The 19,260-nt window shown below is 43.8% G+C and overlaps 1 protein-coding gene across 2 annotated transcripts in view; it reads right to left on the bottom strand.

Moving 5' to 3' along the window:
• Positions 1-14,490, bottom strand: part of LOC135239330 (seizure 6-like protein) — a 41,681-nt gene extending 27,191 nt beyond the window's left edge. For both annotated transcript variants that reach the window (XM_064307918.1, XM_064307919.1), the window contains exon 1: positions 14,191-14,490. In XM_064307918.1, coding sequence (XP_064163988.1) covers positions 14,191-14,272 — 82 coding nt within the window. In that variant the 5' untranslated portion in view covers positions 14,273-14,490. The remainder of the gene's footprint in view (positions 1-14,190) is intronic.
• Positions 14,491-19,260: the final 4,770 nt, after the last annotated feature.

Below are 19,260 nucleotides of genomic sequence, written 5' to 3'. Positions count from 1 at the left end.
GCTGTACAACATTTTTTTTTTACAGGTGCCTAAGACTTTTGCACAGTACTGTATATATATATACATACATACATACTGTATATGGATACATATTTTTTAAATCCCACCCTACTGAGCTGAAAGAACAGAATGAATCAAGTGTTAGGAATTAAGTAATATGATACAGCACACTGCCTCAACACTGAACATCAACAGCTACCTATTTAACACTTTGACACTGCAGCTCATAAGCAAGGTGCATATGCAGAGTGGATTTTTGGCTATTAGTAGGTTCCCATGTAAACACCAGCCCTGTCAGACCTAAACCAAGGCTGAGAAACTGAGAGTGCACAGACGACGGGAAAAAAAATGGATTGAAAGATGCAAAGCTGCCATTTCACTGGAACTTCCATCTGAAAACACCTCTCCAATCTGCAATCAGCCCCGCCCCCTACCTCTTCCATTTCCTGTTCATCTTCTGCAGACAATGAAGCTCCTTGCTCTGTGAACACAAGGTCAGCACTGCAACCTTCTTAGTGATGTGTATACATTGTGATAACCTTGGCTGTCAGACTGCGGCGGCGACCGGCGGCGACGCAGGAGGAATTTGATTAAAGCACGCGCGAAAGCTATCGCCCCCCCATGCTGCGGAGAGGGCACAGTGTTCTGGCCCTAAATGTACTGAGCGTGAGAGGAAGCATTTAAATCAAACAGAATGACTCAAGTGTTTCATGAATAGGAGGTAGAAAAGCCTAATGCACAGAATGAATGGGGAGAGATCTTCCCATATAAAAGGCTCATAAAAATAAAGTCTGTCCAAACACCACACACACACACACACACACACACACATGCACGCATACACTCACAAAACACCGAAACAAGTACACACACCCATGCACACGCACATGCCCTCATACACACACTCATGCACACCCACCCACCCACACACCCGTGCACACACACATGCCCACATACACACACCCATGCACACCCACTCACACACACGCATGCCCACATACACACACCCATGCACACCCACTCACACACACGCATGCACACACACCCACCCACACACGCACACACACTCAAACATGCATGCACACACACACCCATGCACACACACATGCCCGCATACACACACCCACACACACACACACATGCCCGCATACACACACCCACGCACGCACACACACAATTATACTGCATCACTCATCCCACCTCCTTCCATTCCCCTCTCTCCACACCTTGCTCCATTAACACTATTAGCACCATGACTGACTGACTCATTAGGGCTGTGAAGACTAAAGCTGCAGGGAGAGAGAGAGAGAGAGAGAGAGAGGGAGGGAGGGAGGGAGGGAAATAATGCTGGAATGAGAAAGAGGAGGAGGAGAGAATAGGGGGAGTGAAATGGGAGGATGACAAAGAAAAAATCATATATATAAAACGGGGAGAGGAAAAATGGGAAGGAGAACCTGGGAGGATGAGAAAGAGGAAAAGAGAAAAAAGGGACAGAAAATGAGAGGATGGGAAAGGGAGAAAGAGATTTTAGAGAGGCAGCATTTAGTCTGGGCTTCTCCTGACTAGAAAGCATGGATTTTGCTAGAGATGCAACAAACAACACAACTTTATTTAAAGACTCATTCAAAGCGTATGTTGTAAAACAGCTTTTTAATGGTGGGCAGAGGATGTGTGGTCTCTTGGTACGTGTAGAGTGTGGTCACCCATTTCCTTACTGACAAACTGATACTGACAGGGCGCATTCAGACTATTGCACATTGTCTTTTACTTCAAACGATGATTCAAAGCAAGTCTTGCCATTTCAAAGATTCCTATGCAATGCTTTATTTTTTAATCCATTTCAGCGACAGGCAAATATGTCATGATGTCTAAAAATGAAAAAATGTAGTATGGGCTAAAACGCATTACTCAAAGATAAGGGTGATTGCCCTAATTAATAGCAGCACACATAGCTCCATTAATTGCTCTGTAAATTTAATGCCCCGCTTAAACAGTGACTGTGAATATCACTAGCATCATAGAAAATGTATCTCCATTTTTGAGCTTGACACATAAATAGATAGCTTGCATTATCAGTTGTGTACTGCCAACGCTACATGGCTCAGTGATTAATGGAGTTTATTATAAACACCAGATTTTTGCTCTTCCAAATCTCAATGTGAGAAGAAGTACAAATTAAGTACTGCAGCCTAATAGTCTGCATCAGATCTCCTCAACTCTGGTGCTGGATATCTGCAGGGACTGCAAGTTTTTAAAATCAATAACCAGTTCAGACACAATGAAACCAGGTGAGGTGAGCTAACTGCGTAATCAACGGATTTAGATGATCAATTAAGTACCGAATAACACCAAAAACAGCAGAGCCAAGGCTGCTGGAGCCCAGACTTACATGCTGAACTGGAGAAACAGAGTGGTGTCGGGGTTAGAGCAAAGGATTCTGAAACCAGTAGTTTTTGGTTTTCAGACCAGGGTGGGATCATGCACTCCTGTGCTTGTATAGCTGCAGAACAGAAACCCTGTGGAAAATCTCACTATATAAAAGGCCCCATTACATCAAGCCAACTAGTGGCAACTCAACGGATTACCAATTCGTCATGACAAATTAGCCTTTTAGAACCATTTAGGACTGGACATGTTACATCAAACCCCTGAGCCCCGGTGGTTCCTTACACCAAGTGTGCCGGAGAGGAACAACATTAAGCCTCCAGAGCAGGAAGATTGATTCTATAAATCCGTTCTTCATGGTTTTGTCCTTTCATTTTTTTTATAAATTATGGACAAATAACTGATGTAATTTACAACTAATTCCAGATGTTTGCATTAAATCTCTCCTGAGCTGGAGCTAGATTATGTTTTTATGACTTTTTCTTCTTATAAGGGTCAACTTTGTTGATCTAAGACAAAGGCTGAATTGTTTCAAGGCCACCATGAACGTTATAACATTAGAAATGGTGCCAAGACTTGTACAGACTTGGCATAACAGCAAACACATTCATAGCTGTATTCACACCTCACACACACCCTATTGGTTACTACCAATACATGAAATGCATGGGAGCCCTGTTTTTAAATATGCTTTCTTGAGATATTTTATAATTACTTATTAAATATTCATGATAAATCATTCATTATTTGCAAAAGCATTCAATACATAAGTTGATCTGAAGCAAACAAACTACACAGAATACAAAACACAAGACAGACAAACTACATATCCTACAAAACACATGGAAACCAAATCAAACTAATACTCCCAACAAAAAAAAAAACCAAGCCAAAAATATATAATAATAATAATAATAATTATTATTATTATTATTATTATTATTACCCCCCACAATTTCTAAATACTACCACTACTACTACTACTACTAATAATAATAATAGCTATTATTATTATTATTATGAGTAGTAGTAGTAGTCATAGTAGTAGTATTAGTAGTAATAGTATTTAGAAATGGTGGGGGGTCCCTGCTTTAGTAAAATAAAGCTGTAAGAATAGATAGCAGATATTTATTTTTCTCCAATAGCCATCTGATTCTGCTCCTTTGGTATGCATAGAGCTTTTCTCCAAACTCAGAGAAAGGGAACGACATTGAGAGGCTTCTGCACCATTCCCATCTCCCTGACTGTGACAGAGCTTCACCGTGTTTTATTCTCTCTCTCTCCGCGGCCCTCCCAAATTCAGCGGGGAGGGCATCGACTCCCAGCTCGCGTTGGCGTACGTAGCACCCTGGGCGGCGCGCCAGCCGCACATCCCCCTTTGACGATTCCTATTAAAGGCAACCAATCGGCAGCGGCGGGAGCCCACGCACCAGCGCAAGTGCAGAGCCGGCCCGACGACTTCCTGTGTAAGCAAACGGGGGCAGCTGAAGCGTGTCGGCTAAAGCGGGGTGGGGGTGGGTGGGTGGGTGGGGTGGGGGGGGGGTGCTGGAATCCCCCAGCCGCCGACGGACCCGCCCTCTCCAGAGAGAAGCGCCACGTGCTGATGCCATGGACCCATCTCTGCAGACATTTTCTGGCATGACACTGGCTGCCACTGGCTCTGTTCCACAGGTCCTGGACTCTCTGGTTTTTATATATAGATGCAGTATCTAGCGTTAAGGGTTCTTGGCGTCATGCTCTGGTCTATTTGCTCTAGGCCTGTAGATTTATACTCTGCTGCCCGTGTTCTATTTCCATAACTCTAATGGGTTCTAGGTTCTCGATTTTCTTATAGAGGGCTGTGTTTTCTCCGGTTCTAAGTACATACTCTGCCTCTGTCTAGGTTGATAACTCTTTGTGCTAAGGTTCTGTGCCCAATTCTTATACCTGTGCCCTTGGACTATGTACTCTAGGTACTTTTTGGACAATGTCTAAAAATAAAAATAAAATTTTTTTGGGGGGAGAATAACTCTGTGTTCTGGGGCTATGTGCTCTAGGATTATACCTCTGTGTTCTTGGGCTGTAATTCTAGGTTCTATATTCTGGCCTCTGTTTAAATTGAACAGGTTTTAAATACCTCTGAGCTGTATAAAAACACATTTGCCTATAATTGATTAAAAAACTCAGTTGATAGCGTGTTCAGAGAGAAGCCTCACAGCTGCATACTTCTCCTCCAGATCCAAACACCTGCCGCTCCAATTGCACACAGGTTATCTCAATTATCCCATTACCTTCACAGTCCATCATGCAGCTGAAAGACATTCAAACTGCTAATTAAGAGACTGACTGTGAGATATTTTTAACAGGTTTCTGTGGGGAAAAGATCCTGCCATAAACTGGATATTTCAAGCACAAAGCACAATTAACAGTTAACATAGAGAAATGAAAATAATTTACAAAAAACTGACAAGCCTTTTGTAATGAGAGAATGAGGCTAGGATCCTTTGTTCTCGGTTCCTGAACTCTTTGTGTGTCCTGAATCCATAAGCCTAGGTTCTGGTCTCCATGGCCTTGGTCTTTGTGTTAAGGATTCATGCCTTTCTGTTATGTCCTCTGGAACCACTGTTATAAATTGTGTCCAGACCGTGATCTCAGTGCTCCAATCCACAGTTGTCGACCGCAGCCTGCGCGTTATATTCTTGATCTGCAGGTCTATATTGTGGCTTCAGTCTGTGACCTCACTGTCCTGGCATTACTGGTCCAGGTTGTGACCTCACTGTCCTGGCTCTGCAGGTTTAGGCTATGGTCTCAGTGTTGTGGGCCAGTGGGTCCCAGCTGAGCGCTAGGTTCCCAGGGCAATCGCTGGTTCCCTCACAGGGAACAGATGGCGCTCCGCTGCCCGCCTCCCCCCGGCTCCTCCAGCCGCTCACAGGTGCGAGCAGTCTGTCAGCGCAGCTGTGCCAATCTCCCTCCCTTCTTCCTCTCTTCTCTACCTATTCCCCTTCTTTCTTTCTTCCCCTTTCTATCTCCTTCCATTGTCATTTTCTCCATGTAAATCTTTTTCTCCCCATCACCCTGCCGACCCACCCCACCACTACGATCTTCTCCACAACAGCAAGCACAACATATTGCCAGTATTGACCTCGGTGTCAAGTCGTTGTCACAATGAGAAAATCTCAAGAGCTGTCATTGATGCAATTTTATCAATGCATTTAGATGTGCTGTGATTTGCATGGAAGATTGCATACACTAAAACTATTCATTTATATATTTGACATTTAGCATATTTAGCAGTCTCGTATATTGAAAAATATAGCCCTCCTGTAGCTTATGATTTTACTAGCTAAAAGACAGCCATGTGTGGAGGCTTACTGGCTAGTACTGTAGCTCTAATTCTGCTCATATTTAATGATGTTTGTGTAGTATTTCAGACCAAGACAGATTTATCGAGCAAGCCAGATAGCTAACCTGTTAACCACATAATGTGTCACACTCAATAAGTTGGATGCAATCTAGCAGGATTGCCAGTAAATTTCATCCCTGTTTTGCATGCTCCAAACCATAAACTACTAGGTACATCACAATAAATGCACTGCGGAGGAAGGCAGATAGAGACACAGCTACAGTATGTGATACAGATACAGATGGCCTGATAGATAAAAGCACTGATGTCTTCGAGATTGGTTCTCCGATGTGACGCGAAGAGTAAATGGTTTTATTGTAGCAGAGTACGTACACATAGCAGGCAAAACAATACGCTGATACAATAAAATATTTTTTTAAAGAATGAGCTTCGAGTCCCTCCATGCTTTGCGATGTGTTTGCATGAGCGCTTTGTGTGCATGTGTGTGTACGCCTGTGTGTGTGTATTCAGTGTTGACATAGGAGTTTCCATGACAACCCCATATTTTTTTGTGTGAAATTCATTCTTTTATTTCACTATTCTCCAGAAACAAGTTCACCCCCCCCCCAAAAAAAAACAATATATTCGATATTTATTTTTATTTCATCTTGATTGTTTTGAACTGGTCTGGTCTTTGCCCTTAATCCTAGCGGCTGTAGCAGATGTTTTCTTGGACCAGGGATCTCCCTATTTGTCTCCTAAACACACTTTATGTTATCCATCAAGAAAATCACATCATGGGGGGGGGGGGGGGGCGGCACTGGACTTTTGAAATCTGGTGGGGATACGCCCTCTATTTCTGAGTATTTGGAGCAGAATAACAAGAAATGAATCTCGACCTCTGGGGCGACAGAGACAGCAAAGTCTTTTTTCGCTCAGGCACACCCCTCCTCCTCCCTTCACCTCTCCGCCTCTCTCCCTCCGTCTGTGGATGTGAAGAGGGGAGGAGTGTGACTGGTGTGTCAATGACTGCTGACCACACAGAGACACTGAGACTGCTCTGTCTCTCTGCCAGGAAGGACCCCCCCCCTCCCTCTCCAGTTCATTCAGGCTCCAAACTGTGCTGGGGCCAGACAGCATGTCAGGGGCGCGGCCAAACGCACACACAGACCCTTCCGCGGAGACTGAGCGCTCTGTTCGCTTCCTAGCCTCTCCTCTCCGCGACACGCCATCCCACTACCCCCCTCTTTACAGGCATGCTGCCGCCATGCATTCCCCAGCACCTGACTGAAGGGCCGCTACCATTCGCCAAATGGCGTCGCCATGGCGAAAGAGAAAGAGGGAGAGGCAGTCGGCCCGCCCATGTTTTTAAGACGTTCGTACTGCAGACTGACTGCCGGTGGGCCGAGAGAGAGGTGCCCAAATTAAAAGAGCAGCAAAATAACATAAGGATACCAGAGCAAGGGGACACAATGGATTTCTGTGTGTGTGCCTTTTTTATAATTGACTGAAATATGTTGGGCAAAAATAAGCATCTACAAAAGTGAAAATGACAGTAGCAGAAATACTGACTAACAATCTAGCAGGGTTTGCTGTTGTTTGTAGGACATTCCATCCAAAGAAATTCTCTACATTCTTTTCAAATATTGATCTACCAATAAAAAACTAAAAAATAAACATTGTGCACCAATACTCATTTACAGCAGAACTGTAATCAGTAATTTTTTTAAAAAGACAATCCATAAACAGTATTACATGTAAGGTTAAATTTTAACAACATAGCCTATTCTCAATAATATTATGAACCAGATGGGTATCTCCCCCAACAAAAACATTTCATAAATTCAGTGTGTTATTGCATCACTTCTGACAGGCAAACTTCTATTAAAATCACCAGCCAGCTAGCAGAATTGATTGACGCTGGTGAAACATCCTTGCACTGTATATTAAGCAGTTTTCTGTCAAAGATGAAAACGGAGGGGTTTTTGTTTTTTTTGGCGGGGGGGGCTGGGCTCACCTGCATTATAAATATGTTTGCAAAGGCTGCGCTCATAATTCACCAAAGGTCCATCAACTATTCTGTAAATTACAAGAGATGTAAATTATGCGCAACCTTGAAGGTCCACCCATAGGCAGTGCATTCTGCACCAGTCTTCTTCTGTAATACATAAGCGTACGTTATATAACATTTACCCTAACTCAGGTGCATTAATAACAGATAAGTCTCTCTTACTTATGTGCAATTTTGTTCTCATTGTTGTTGGTTTGACAGAAATAAAATATACTACAATATACTGCAAATAGTAATATATTTTATACATGTAATTACAAATACCTCACTCAGTAGTAGGTAATATATATTTTTAAATACTTAAATGTCACAATATCAGAAAGTGAAAATTATATATATATATATATATAATATTGGGTAGTAAGTGTTGCAATATCTTCATAAAATATTTTCTTTAAATGTATCTTTAGTATATGTTTAAAGCTTACAGCTACTGCTGTTAAGGACGTGACAACTCAAACACTTTTATTTTTGTGTGCTACATTAGTGAAATGATGTAGCTGGGGGCAGACACTTCACAGAACTTCTTCAAGAAGAGAATTCGTGACTCCAGCCAGAGGATGGCGGTTTGCATAAAGAATTTTTGGAAGCTGTGGTGGAAGCTGCAGCACTGCATTAGCCAATCACATACTGAGATTTTCTTTTTCACCGAGAAGCACCTGTGATTTTGGTTAATTCAGCTGGAGGCTGATTATGGGCAAACTGAGAGAGCCAAGGAATTTAGCCAGGAAGTCCCTGTTAGTCCTACAAGTTCCAATGATATTTAAACTCTCTACATCTGTTTTTACATTCTCATCCGAAATCAAGGAATCTCCAACAGCACAGTGACACCTCAACTACGCTTGAGCCCAGGGTGAGGAGAACCCTGCCATTTGGCTGACCAGCATCACGTCCAGCAGCAGCGCTGTTGCAGTTTCCTTGTTTTCCCAGGTCTCCCATCCTAGTACTTCCGGAGCTCAGTCCCACTTAGCAACAACAGACAAAAAGCCTTCAACCCCTGGTCCAGATTTCAGACTGCTGATAACTATTATACATTTAGCGTACCAAGAGTAACACATCTCCACAAACTTTAGGAAACAAAACAATCCAGACTGACTAATCATAGAAAGGGCAATACACTGCAGAATCTGGATTGGCTGAGCCCCATATGTACCTGACAGGGTATCCCATCTGACCACCCCAGACAGAGCATCCACGCAGCTAATCTGCAGTTAAAAAAATACTGAAACAGACTGTAACATAATATTTGCAATAATATTGCTTCATAGACGATGCCAAAGAATTAAATGAGATGAAATCTTGTTGAAAGCTCTTTTGTGTGTTCCAGTTGAAGTGAGCTGGCAACATCCACACTCTTAAAGTGAGACTAATCTCAACTGTTGGCCACAGGGCACGCACCAACAGAACGATTAAGCGCTCACTAGCCTTAGTGCGATTTGCACCCCACATGTCCCACCTGGGTGATTGGGTGCGACTGTTCAACCTCTCAGCCACGTCACTGCGGCAATCGTAACTTAAGAGACAAGGTCAGCGGCAGCATTCGAGTGGAAGCCAGCAAGCGTGAATGGAACTTCAAATCTCATTTTTGTCATGCTTAGTCTCGTTAAAAGAAACTGCGAACAAAGCAAGAAATATTCGGGCCAGCAAACATGCAAAAAGAAGAAACAGAACAAAAAGACAAAGGTCAGTAGATTGCAAAACTAACAATCTCTTCCAGTCATTTCCCCAAAAATATGTGTGACCAAAAATGGTCAAGCAACAAGCCGTCTTTCCCATAATGCTCCAGTGGCCTACGTCTCTTCTAAAACTGCAACACACACACACACAGCACATTACTGGTCATAAAGACAGTGCTTTGGAGTTACACCATGAAATCCTGCCTCCAACTTCACCGTTTTAATTCAGAGTGGCAAGTTATTGCTTCTGAATTGACTGTGATACACCATGCCAAGGAGTGCAGCACTGGGCTGCCTGGTAGCGTATCCAGGGACGCACTAGTCATCTGTACAGTAATGCGCCCCAAAGCCAATGAAGCAGATCCCGGCTGTGCCAGAGATAACTGTGGCTGCCAGCCCTGCAGGGCAGCACATAATTAGCAATAGCACCACCCAAGAGGGAGGGTTTCAGTAGGGAAGGAATTCCCCACCTCACTATGAAAGAACGGCCATTATGTTGTTGCAGTTATGAGAAAGGCCTTGTTCATGATCTATGTTAGAAGCTTTCATTTGAGCTTCCCTTGGTGGGATCAATAAAGTAACAGTATCTGGTATGGTACTGTATAGTATTGTATTTTACTGGTGATTTAGATTTTCCTAGAGAAATTATCCCGTTAATGATCCTCTGTGCTTTTCATGAACACTTAAAGAGCCTTGAGGTTCACGTAGAGTATAAGGCAGGCTCAATTATTACAAAATTATTATTTTATTATCATTATTTTATATTTACGCTTTTAAGAACTATATATTATACTTTCACCTTCTTGTGACTTCTACCTTCATCTGTAATTCCTCAGCTTTTTAAATTGTGCTGCTGCTTTGAGTATTTTTGGAAAATAATTCACATGGTATGAGTAGTACTGAACAAAATTATTATTATCATCATTAGTAGTAGTAGTAGTAGTAGTAGCAGCAGCAGCAGCAGCAGTAGTAGTAGTAATGACATTCTGAAGTGTGAAACTAGTGTACCTGGAAGTATACTTCATGTTGCTGGCAGACTGGGAAGGGCATGCTACCTAGGATCGAGGTGCAACTGACATGAAAGCAAAAGAGGGTAAAATGCAGCTGGCTTTGATTTGCTGTGTCACTGGCTTGCCCCTGTATGGGAAAAGAAACTCAGAGGCTTTCAGGCTTGTGAGACCTCATCAATTATTCCTCACAAGCCACTGCAGGAACCCTCGTCCTCTATTCAATCTAGCCAAAATCAGCTTCGCCTGAACTTTATCTTCAAATAAGGAATAATGAAAAAGACTTTCACTCGGCTTTGCGCACTATAACAGTGCCTTCGGCGGCGTCTGAAGTGATTTGGAATGATTGTACCGGAAATATAAAGATCTAACCTTTATATATGCATATTTTTTTTACTCCACATTCCTTAAAAAGTGTCTTTTTTTATTTGATTTAATATCAGCCTTGGACTATATGAGCTGGGCCAATACAACAAGGGAAGGCATTTTTTTAAATGATCGTTTGCTCAGGGTGTTTCAGTGTCCAATCAAAGTCAGTCCAGTATGACAGGGCTTTCAGTCGAGATGGAAGCTGTCAAATACAGATAAAAATACCCAAAGGTATTCCTGAAAAACTTACCATGATTTGTACTATCGAACTGCATTGGTTTTCTTATTTGTTTGTTTCATTTACATTTCTGATGGCCCATATACTTTCCAATAATTAACTAACAGTTATTAATACTGGTAATTAGATTTAATGTCTATGGAGTGCAGTTCTTCACAACTGACTGTGTGAGCAGTCAATCTCTCGCCCTCTTCCCCAAGCCAACGCACATATAAACAGAGGAATTAGGGCTGGATTATGGGTAGAAGGGAGGACAAAGACACAGATAACGGAAAGGATGAGCAAGTTTACTGCAGCCAAAAAAAGTACCCTTTCTCCCACCCATTTATTAGCACTAGCTCTCCTCCTGACGCCACACCTTCCTTCCCAGGGGAGTGACAGCATACTGCTGTCAAAACACGCCGATTCCAGATCAGATCAGCTTTCAATCAACAGCTCAGATCAAAGCTCGTTAATTAGGAGCGCCGCACAATGGAATCCAGTAGCCTCGCTCGGTCATAAGGACCGACGATAGAACAGAGTTTGTCGTATTTCTGGTAATGTGAGAGGACCGTGGACCACAGTGGAGCTTCTAGACAACCCACATCCTTTTTATGGTGTCCCTCTATCTCCCCCCCCATACTCTGTGTTCTCCTCCACCACTACCACCCCCACCCCCTCCCCCAAACACCACCCTCAGTGGCACCTGTGTTTGCTGTCTGGGAGGATAAATGGGAAACACAATTCCTCCCTTGCGGCAATTACCCTGGCTTAAAATAGCCCTTACCGGCATGACTGGCCTGCTCCCACAGGTCAAAGCTTTCAAAAACAACAAAAATGCTCATGTGCCATTAGAAATGTGTGCACAGAAAGGATGAGAGAGGAGAGGTTTTAGCAGTCAAACTCGGAGAGCCTTATCTTGCTTTTCTCTTAAATGTTAATATTGTCAGGGCTGGTATTGAGCCCAGAAAAAAAAAAAAACAGAGATGTTCCGCACAATGCGAAGGGAGAGATGGAGTCCTCCTGAGGGAGGTGTAGCGCAGACAACCTCGTCTCTTGAGGGGAGCGGGGTCCTGCGTCTGTGAAAGCGATGGCTCAATGCGTTGCTGTACGCTGAGTGGTCTCCTTACAGGTGAGCACAGTCAACAACAGCCGAGCGCCGGGCGTACGCAGGCACATCTGGACTGAATTACAAAGGCAGTGCCCTAACGTTTTCAAGGAGGCCACTGTAACCGCCGTAAACACGGAAAATGTCTGCAGCACCTGAGAATCCCCGTGGCTTACACAGATAACAGGCCTTGAAACGCTTTCTGTTTGTTTACCAGCTATTTGTTTTTCCTCGCTCTGCAGCTATCAACACGACCAAGGTGTCCCTGGAGTAATTCTGTGCAGGTAGAAAGTACTGTATAACGTCAGACCAGAGGGGTCTTAAGAAATCAGGGCCTCAACGGCTGCGTGGCATTTTGTCTCTGGGGTTTATTCACAAAGAAACCTTGTCTCTCACTAGTTAGCCACTTCTCAAAGACTAGGGATTTTTTTGGCAACGACTTCAAATAATAAAACCTGCTTGCCAAAAAATTCAGACCCCTGTTTCCCACAGTCTGTACCCTGTGCTCAATTTGTCTCACAAAGCCTGGCCACGCTGCGCTCGGATACAATAATGGCTCGGTAATTAGGGAACGGAGCAGCATGATAGCGAAGACAGAGCGCCGAGCCGTGTGTGATAGCCACGGGGATCACGCTCTTTCCTAAAAACGGCGGACGATGGGGAAAATTTCGTGCTGCAACATTTGTGTATACATTTTAGCAACTGCAGCTAAACAATAGGTATGAGCATAAACAACGCTGTGGAGTTGTGAAACGAGGCCAGTATAGTCGCGCACGCCGTTGACTGGGGGGCTCATGCAACCTTTCCCCCAACTAAACGCCATCCACCTGAGAGAACTGATTTTTACAAGGCGGCTGCAAAGAGGGGAATCGATAACTGCGAGTGCGAGGCAGGGAGGATGCTGTTCTGCGACTAGGACGGTTCCTTCGAAACAGGCTAAATCATGCAAGCGTGGCTTTCCTGGAGACAACAAGAGAGCGTGGATAATCATCCTTCGTGTTTCCAACCACAGATTATTCCCACGATTTCGAAAGGATTATAATATGAGCAGATTGGTATGGGCAGTGCTGCACCAATCTACGTGGCATTTCTCAGCACATTAAGTTACGCGGGATAGCACCGAAAAAAAGATAAGCAGAACCAGAGACATTGTGATAGGGGTTTGACACTCTGTTTAGGCAGCTCCTACAAAGAAAAACCAACTGAAGGGTCAGCCCATAACAAAAGGGACTCGAGATAAACATGCGCCGTGTTAAATAACAATCTGAGCCCATCTCTTCTCTTTCCCGAGGTTCGTGAACACCAATACCAATGAACATTAAAACACTAAGGCGCACCGAAAGGAAATTTAGCTCGAACATTAAATCTCACGACACGTTGTGTCCCCGTATTTAATTAAATGAGCGCAATGAAATGTGGAAAAGGGTCCCCGTCCGGTATCTCATTGGCGGCATATTCCTGTGGGGCGATACGCGATTTATCATTCAGTTAGCCCTCCTCTCACAGCATACACTCACTTGCACAAAGGCACGGGAGTAGTTATACCCCGCAGTACTCGCTGTTATTGATGCGCGCATCCTGCTGCAGACCGACACAGATGTCAAACGTCGTTCGCTTTGCAGCAACGCTCAACGATGTCAAAACCCTTCAGCAAAAATCACCTAAAAATCAAATACTCGCAAAGCAAATGTCATGTTCTGGCGACTTATACTCGCGCACCACGATAAATAAATCTTGGATTCGTTCCGTGCCGCGTGGCTCCCTCTAGTTCACAAGCCGCCTGAACGACTTGACAGTAAGAGAAACTCCACACTTGACTATACTGTTTCCACAGATTACGAGAGACAATTCTTGTCAGCTTTCAGTGCTATTAATTAATTAAAGTGAATTGTAAAACTCATATCGATCTCCTCCGACAACAGAAAAAAAAGTGTATTTCCAATGAACAAAAAGCCTAGGGTAAAGTCACCAGCTACGCGGACCTTGAGCACAAAGTTAATTCAACAATTCATTAATGAGGGTCAATTGTTCTTACCTGCAAAGCTGAATCCCCACAATGTCCCAATCGCAAGGATGGCACTGAGAGCCCCGGTTTGAAAAGAACGTGTCGTTAGCATGGTCAAACCCAGTCCAAATTTCTCCAGCTCGAAACGTACAGTAAAATCCACAATTTCCTATCTATCGGAACGACCGTGTCGGTCGCTGTCACTGGTACGGGCAGCCGCTAAATTCGGTTAACTGCGCGTTGTGTTTCACTGTTCTTCTCTCAGTTCTTTGACTGTCATCCCTCTCCTCGCCTGAACTCCGCAGTATGCGCGTTTCTCTCATACAATCTCAGTCTTCGTACTCCCCCTCCCTCTCTCTCTCCCTCTCTCTGCCTCACTCACTCTCTCTCTCCCTCCCTCTTTAAAGATGCTGACTTTATTTATGGCTCAGCCAGTGATAACCTGTTTCGGGGGTATTCTACTTGAGCTCAGGCTAGTGTCTAAAGATAAGTCGCGACAGGACACAGTCACGCTGGGCCGCATTTCATCTGTTAGTTCATGTGCTTATGGCAGCACTTTACATCCAAATCAGACTAGAGGGTTTTCTGAATTTAGAGTGAGATACTGCAGGTTTCACACCAGTGGAGAAGTTAGCCTCCACCTACAGCCACCCTCAGATTTTAGGGACTACCAGGGTAATGGTACAGCTGTGTCTGGCCTTGCATCATTGACATGAGCTTGTAATTAACATTGCAGTAAATTAATCTGATTTTGCTTTCACTGCCTTCTGTGGTTTATTTACCACCAGCACAGCAGCAGACAGCATGTGGCTAGGGAAACTTAAAGCACAGTGTCTCAGTCATTCTATAGCATGCGCATACAACCGTATGCAGATTTCTGTTGGAGTAATTAATGGCAATATTGCACCCAAACTCACAGATATAGACTCCCTGTGATGGTATTATTCCCCCCCCCCCTCCCCCCAACACACAGACACACATCCCTCGACTGCTTGATAGTGTTGATCACCCAAATTATTCTATTGGCCAGATACAGTTCTGTCTTCCCCACCAAGAACTTGCAATGTGAGCAGAATCAGAGGGTGAATTAAACATCGCTGTGCAACTGTCATGGCTGTGTCTAACAACATGCCAAAGAATGGCTCTCCAGGCAGGAGAACAAGGGATTAAACACCAGTACAGTCCACACTGCAGGAGGTAGTGCACTTTGAAGAGTTCATAGCGGTAAGCTGGCAAAAGAAAAGGAGAAATGGCACACAGTAGTCACTAGAGCCCTATTCCTGTTTCTTTTGGAAATGTGTGTGCCTGTAAATGATTGCAAACAACCCCAAATGGCAAAGGGCCAGGGCTGGCGGTACAGCAGGTGCTAACAAGGCCCATTTTTCTACTTTGCATGGCCTACTTCTATTGCAAGTTCAAATGCTCATCCAACACAAACAGAGGTTTGCCTTTTGATCCTTTGCTTCGGGCAGTCCTTGCCTAAGTTGCAATTTTGACAGCACAGAAGACTACATTTGAAAACTTGAAGCAAAAGGGTTTTTTTTTTTTAAACCAATTTGTATTCCAGATTTATTTATTTTGCTCCACTTTTGGAGAACCCAGTCGTGACTCGTGAGCCTGTCTCATCACTGCATCAGCCCCTGTACACTGTGAAAGATGTGCAGGCAGTCAAGGGCAGTCACGCACTGCCCTGTGGGGCTGCTGGCTGCAGCTGCATGGCCTGGATGTGACATCAGACCGAGGGGGCGCACCGCTTCACCGGACCTCAGAGCCCTAGCTGGATGAGCCACGCGGGACCCTGTTTTTTATTCCACAAAATGTTTTGACACCAAGTTCTCTTCAGAATCAGAATGAATGAAATAATTCAGATATGGTATTTATCTGAAGGATACAAAATGTGTTATGATCAAAAGGTTTAACAGACTTCACACAGTGGAACTTGGAAAAACATGGTGAGTGAATCACATCGCATCACAATGTCCCAGAATCATTCCACTGTAACGCAAACTGACAAAAGGGGAGGTGCTGTCCATGGTGCTGAGGGACAGAGTGCAAGAGGGGGGAGGAGCCAATTGGACAGTTCATTAGACAGAACCAGCCCATCTAGATTTTTTTCCAAAGCAAACTGACTTGAGTTTAAAAAAGCATACGCTTTGATCATAAACTCTCCACAGATCAGACGACAGGTATGCTCTTCTACATCAGAGGGATTCTAACTATGAAAAGAAATTAAGTCAAGCCTAAACCCGTCTATTCCAAATCTTTGCAACAGAACCTGTGAAATAATTTTAGAATTAAATAGATGATCATTTACACAAAAATGTTCCATTGCTATGCCATCCTGATAGGATCACCCTGAAAATCTACAGAATTCAAAAAGAATTCACAAAAGCTGCAGGCCTTTCTGGCAGGCACATAAACACAATAGAAAACAAAATCTGCCATTTCCCAAAAAAAAAAAAAGAAAAGAAAAGGGACTTCCAAAAATAATCACAATAAAAAACAATAAATAAATGAGAAATAACGCACAGTTGCCCAACCAACAGCCATTCCCAACCACCCACCCACACACACACACACACACACACACACACACACACCAGAGGCCTCCTCACAGGCACAGGCAGAAATGGAGTATGTGTGGGTTGCAAGCAAAGAGATTCCTCTGCATGATTACACAGACAGAAGGGAGTCTCTCCACTCTAAAACACACAGGGAAGGATGCAGTGCAACTTTACAGACTGAATGTGGTCATGTATGTGTCAGTGTGTGTGTGTGTGTGTGTGTAAATCTAAACACTAAAGTGATCTGTAAGTCCACCACCATGAGTGAAAATTGGGGGTGGGGTGGGGGGTCTTTGAAGAGAGGAAGAGAGAGAGAGTGTGTGAGTATGTGTGCGTGCGTGTGTGTGTGTGTGAGTGTGTGTGTGTGTAGCAGTCAATAGAAAAAGTGGGCGACAGGATCTCTGGAAATGGCATGTGTGTTGGCCCACTGCCCAGTGCATGTTAACAAGCCTCCAAAAGAGCGCCACACACAGAGAAACTGCAAAAAAGAAAAGAAGAAATACAGAGAGGAGGACAACACAGAAAGGAGAGAGAGAGAGAGAGAGAGAGCTCTCTGCTTCCATGAATTTTGTTTTTCATTTCTGTGTGGGGAAGCTTTGTCAGGGCTTGATGGTTCACAAGGTCTGGGTTTATCCTGTCATCGCGCACGCTGTGTAAGTAGATTGGATTCAGCTTTTTGCACACCAGTGGTGCGGCAGGGAGAGAGGGGGAGAGAGAGAGCAGGGGAAAGAGGGAAAGGAGAAGGAGATGGGAGGATAGCAATGGGAACAGAGAGTGTGAAGAGAGACAAGAAGAGAGAAATGAAGGTAAGAGAGCAAAGCAGTGAGAAATAGAGATCCCAGAGAATAACATGAAACCTTGGCTCTCTCCGCAGGGCATGGGCTAATCCGTTTTCGCCTTGGCTTCTGGGAGAAAGAATGGAACAATCTGTCCTGCCCAGACCCAGAAGCAGTAATCCCAGCCACGACATTGAGGTGATAACCCCGCGGCCAGAGTTTAGCCATGACTGACCATGCTAAACGGCTGCCCTGACCAGCAGGCCTGTTATGTGTGCCCAATGTCCGGCACCTGACTCACTGTTTGACCCACAATATTAAGATCCATTCCATGTACAGGGTAAATGACCTTTCCGTTTCTCTTTGGTATCTCTATGTGTGGGGATAATCCATTCAGCAGTGAGATTGACAATGCTATAAGAACTCACCCACACAAGATACCAGTGACTCTTTCTCTCTTTCCTTTATGCTGGGAGCCTTTTTCTTCTTTCTCCTCTCTCTCTCTCTTCTCTCTCTCTTCTCTCTCTCTCTCTCTCTCTCTCTTCTCTCTCTCTCTCTCTCTCTCTCTCTCTCTCTCTCTCCTCTCTCTCTCTCTCTTTCTCTCTCCTCTCTCTCTCTCTCTTTCTCTCTCCTCTCTCTCTCACTCTCTCTCTCTCTCTCTCTCTCTCTCTCTCTCTCTCCTCCCCTCAGTCTTTGATGACAGGGAGGGGATGTCTCTGGTCCCTAGGAGAGTTGGGGTCACACTACCAGCTCGTGTTCCCCCTGCTCTGAGCCCAGAGGGCTTCATAAAATATACATCACAGTGCCATCTACTACATGCACGCACACACACACACACACGCACACACACGCTTACGCTAAGTATTTCAGTTTTAGTTTATTTGTATTTTCCTATTTTTTCACCAGTGGTAATTACCCAATTATGTGTTATTCTTACCACATATTTAACTGGTAAATTTTGTACCTATCACTTAGGGGACAAAAAAAGGAGGCCTGACTAAATGACTCATTCACAAACAATAATAACTACACATATAGATACATATAGTACACATACATACATATAGACACAATAGTCACTTGTCATGGTCCATATATTCCCAACCAAGACTGACAAACTGGCATACGATCATGCTACCATCCACACTATCATCACACACTAACATGCGCAAAAGTTAGGTTGTCAAACATCCCCACCTTTCACAGTTTCCTGAAATGGATCTTTTTGTTTGGGTGTCCCCTATTTTTACACAAAACAATTCAAACTTTAAGGTACAGTCAAACATTTTTCTCACGCCTCCAGGTCATTTTGTCTCATCGGACTGCATTTATTGGAAAGGGTATAAGCATTTCACAAATATCCAAAACCTGTGAGGGTATGCTCAGTGAAAGGTTTACTTAACAACGGCATAACTGGCTATATGAATTGCCAAAGGACAATTTTAGTATACTCAGTTACGCAAATCAATGTGTTTGGTAATTCGCAAAACATCCACGAAGTTGTGCACCATATAAATACTTGATCAGTTAAGAGGAAAACCAGGTTTTAAGGTGCTGCACTCCTAAACTATTCATGAAGAGGAGTCTCTTGGTATTTCACTGCACTGAAGGATGAGGATGAGGAAAGCTGAGGATAACACACCAGCGCCCGGACAGTTATACTCACAATTTAAAAAATATTTTTCATAGTTTTTAACTGAAATCATATGTTAAAAATCAGTTTACAGAACCAGCCCAAAGAATGCAGTCAGCAGCTGTTC

Source organism: Anguilla rostrata, chromosome 14 (genome assembly GCF_018555375.3).
Source record: "Anguilla rostrata isolate EN2019 chromosome 14, ASM1855537v3, whole genome shotgun sequence".
NCBI classification, from domain to species: Eukaryota; Metazoa; Chordata; class Actinopteri; order Anguilliformes; family Anguillidae; genus Anguilla; species Anguilla rostrata.
This window is presented reverse-complemented; position numbering and strand designations above follow the sequence as displayed.